The sequence below is a fragment of the Sinocyclocheilus rhinocerous genome, unplaced genomic scaffold (genome assembly GCF_001515625.1).
Source record: "Sinocyclocheilus rhinocerous isolate Xijiao unplaced genomic scaffold, SAMN03320098_v1.1 scaffold603, whole genome shotgun sequence".
Classification (NCBI taxonomy): domain Eukaryota; kingdom Metazoa; phylum Chordata; class Actinopteri; order Cypriniformes; family Cyprinidae; genus Sinocyclocheilus; species Sinocyclocheilus rhinocerous.
The window spans coordinates 1,832,439-1,836,189 of record NW_015656630.1 but is presented as its reverse complement, the minus strand read 5'-3'; the positions used below and the strand labels follow the sequence as shown (position 1 = coordinate 1,836,189).

The 3,751-nt window shown below is 40.3% G+C and overlaps 1 protein-coding gene across 3 annotated transcripts in view; it reads right to left on the bottom strand.

Moving 5' to 3' along the window:
• Positions 1-3,544, bottom strand: part of LOC107720667 (cell adhesion molecule 2-like) — a 437,719-nt gene extending 434,175 nt beyond the window's left edge. For all 3 annotated transcript variants that reach the window (XM_016528444.1, XM_016528445.1, XM_016528446.1), the window contains exon 1: positions 3,190-3,544. In XM_016528444.1, the coding sequence (XP_016383930.1) occupies positions 3,190-3,250 (61 nt within the window). In that variant the 5' untranslated portion in view covers positions 3,251-3,544. The remainder of the gene's footprint in view (positions 1-3,189) is intronic.
• Positions 3,545-3,751: the final 207 nt, after the last annotated feature.

Genomic DNA, 3,751 nt, shown 5'->3' with positions numbered 1-3,751 from the left:
ATAAGAATAATCAGCCTACACTACCAGTCAAGGGAAAAAGGTTTTTTTTTTTTTTTATTTTTTTTTTTTTTTTAATCAGCCATTTCAAATAGCACTGCAGTGTGATAAATTGATTTTTTAACAAAAGTACAAAAATGATATGTAGTACCTCAAAATGACATAATGGAGGTAAAAAATATAACTAAAAACAAGAGGTTAAAATACATTTGACTTCCATTTTAAAGTCATTAATGGGTACTGGATAAGAACTTGTAAAAATCTACATAAAAGGTCAAATATCAAAGAGATCACATACATAAAAACATTTTAAGGCAATGAAATACTTTTTAAGCCAACTATATCTACAGATTACACGAAACGTCCATGGTCTTTTAGGATTTTTTTTTTCTTTTACCAACTTTCAGACATTTATATATATATATATATATATATATATAGAGAGAGAGAGAGAGAGAGAGAGAGAGAATTATATATATTGAATATTAAATCTAGAACTTTATTGTATCTGTGTAATCTATTCCTTTATTTAAGGGTTAGTTAGTTTATTTCCAATGATTTTTCCAAGTATGGAAATCAAGCTCCCTGATATGGGTTATAATTAGCGTGGGAACCCTTTTTAGCATGTCACCCCACAGGACACATCACATCAAGCATCCATCTATCTAAATCAACATTTCACATACATGATTCAATTTAACCAAATTAAGCCAGTCAGACTGGTCTGTGGGTAAATCAGATTATGTAACATCACACAGTTCAGATGTTGGAGATAATCAGTCAATGTACCATTGAAATCAATGATCAGATCTATCGATCGCCACTTGCAGAGCTAGACAGGGATACCAGAACCCTCTGCACTTCAATCGTTCAAAAATCAGCGCGGTTACCACACTTTGTTAAGCCTATTAACACGCTCACACATGGTAAGCAGGTGCAGCCAGACTCTGAGAGGTGTGTTAAAGAACCGAAGGAGGCACTTGCAGCCAGTAGGGCTGTTGACTGGGTGCTGAGAGACACAGGCTCTGTGATTTACGGGCAGAGAGAGAGAAGGCTGGGGGAAATCAATACATAGCTTCAGTCTCACGCTTGCTGCCGACTCATTAGAAGTGAAGCCTTGAGGAATGTGCTTAATTATCTCTGATTATTAATGGCCCACCTCTCAGACTGATTATCAACACACAGCATAGGGTATTTTGTCAAAAGATGAGGCAGAGGAGGGAAGCCACACGCACGCATACAGAAAGGCGAATGCAAATACTGTCTTTCCATTCTGTCTCTCTTGCATTCATCCTGCGCATTCATAAACTGCCAGATCTGCAAACCAGACTGTTTGAGATGTAAACACCTCTGTTTGGAGGAGTCATGTTTCACTGATATCCAGACCTAGCCAGATCGGCTTGGAGTACATGAAATACACAGGCATCACATTTACGTGAATTGCCTCTTTACCGAATGTGCTTAGGAGATTGTAGCAAGAATCTATCTAACAAAAAGGGAACATCTCCAGTGGTGAAGTCTTCATTTTTTTAGTGTGTTGCAATAATTGGCAATCCGGATTTAAATTTTTTGTTATATTTTGTGGAGTGGCCACTGTGGTTGTTATCAGTCGCAGAAAGTGAACATTGTTTTAGCTATTGTCAAATTATTTGCGCTCTTTACCAAAAATATGACAAATACAAAGACTACTGAAACATTAAAAGAGCATTGTAAACTAAAATCAAGCAAATTTTACTATACATCAACTTTATCCTTATTAATATTCATGAGCAAAGTATTAGCCATTTCGTGGCGTCAAAACCATATCTGAGGTTAGTCTCATAAAATGTATGAATTTATGAAAGATGAAACCGGGCGGTGGCTGTTGCTCACGATATATTGGCGGGACGGCGTAACCTAACTCTCAAGGGACACAAAACATATAGCCTACCAACATTTGAGTGGTCACACACTGAGCCCATCCTGCTGACATTTAAACTGACCACTAAACCCGCACTTCAAGCAAACATTACCTTCATAGTGCGCGAAAAAGCAATAAGGCACGTTCAGTTGACGTATTCATCAAGTATTCCTGTCACACTAACGGTCGCCCCGCGCGACCTTGCCCTACTGATCCTGTAGTGTCGCGCGTGAATGATGTGCACCGGCCGAAACAACAAGACTTAAGGTAAACAACACAGAAATGCTGACAGAATTCTTTACGAACATCTGATATTGCGTAATGTTCAATTTACTGTTGAAAATGTGGTTGAATAATGCATTACACTGACAACTATAAACTGACAGGTGTACTTGCTTCGCACGTCTTTCTCTGAGAGGAAAAAAGCTGATGCTACTACGACCCCAAGATGCGGATTGCCGCAAATACCATACATCCCGAAGACTGGAATGACTGTGAAACTATCAAAAAAAAACACATCCAAACCTGTTTAAGGGTGCTAAAAAGCACTTAAACAATTAGCTGTCCGAAATCTACAGTTTTTCCAATCAGAACAAAAGCCACATGATTATAAAACACCACGTTACATGGGTAAAATAGAAATATGTAGCCTATGCCACATCCCTGCCAGAATAAAACTGTAGGCTACATACCTCAAACTTTAGGCTATAAAATACGTAACAGGAAATAGCACCATGATTTAACGCTACAACATTCTACTAAAAGACACATCGCATTTCCCAAAAAATAAATAATACAATAAATAAATACATAATAATAATAATAATAATGATAATAATAATAATGTGCCTAAATACGCATATAGGCTAAACACATGATTTTACAATAAAATAAAAGCGATGCGTTTATTAGGCTATATAAAGTTTCCGATCAGGTGAAGCAAAGGCTGTATCAATTAAATCCTATTCCCTTATGGTGGTGAGTTTATCTATAACACATTTTGACTGGTAATCCATAAAAGCGGGGCTCTAGCTCTGCAGTGTGTGCAGGCTTATCCGTGATACGATTCTGTATCAGTGCTGGGCAAACGTGCACAATTTCTTCAGAGCAATGATGACTAATGGGAAACTGCCCCCGTACTCACTCGAGGCCCTTTGGAGATATTATGGAAATGCAAATCATCACCATTCCAGAGCATAATGCCTTTCCTACGGCTACGTGGTGCGTAATGATGATGAGCCCCCAAATTGCAAGCACCGCATAGGCTGCCTTAAAGTTTGAAGCGCTCTTACCTTTAAGGACGATCCCGCAGATGCTGTACAGGGTAAACAGCATGTGCTGCTTCACCATCATATTGCCTTCCTTCTATAACAGCTGCCCGCTTGCCGTCAACACTTTCTTCGCTCTTTCGCTTCTCCGCGCGCTGATGATGGGGCTTATCCAGGTGCAGGCTGCTGCAATCAATACTACAGGCTCCTTCGATAACTTCTCCACGGTTGAAGTCCCACTGCGCTTTCCGCACGCCGTTCACTTGACGCTCGGACTCAGCTCGAAAACTGCGAAGCGCTCCAACACAGTAGAAAAGTACAGCTCACGCATCTATCGCCTCCTGGGAGCGCGAGCAGGCAGAGTCCCGCCTCCGCAGATTGACAGATGAGGACGGGGAGCCAATAGCGCGCGCCTGGAATTATTCTACACTCAAACTGGTCCTCGACTCCACAGTCCATATGATTAAAGGATCGAGGAAATATAATGCGCGTACGTGCAATGGCACCGATTGCCCCCCGTCTCGCTGTAAGGCATTGCGTAATGAAACGATCCTGATATGGGTGGACTGATGATGATTTGGGCACG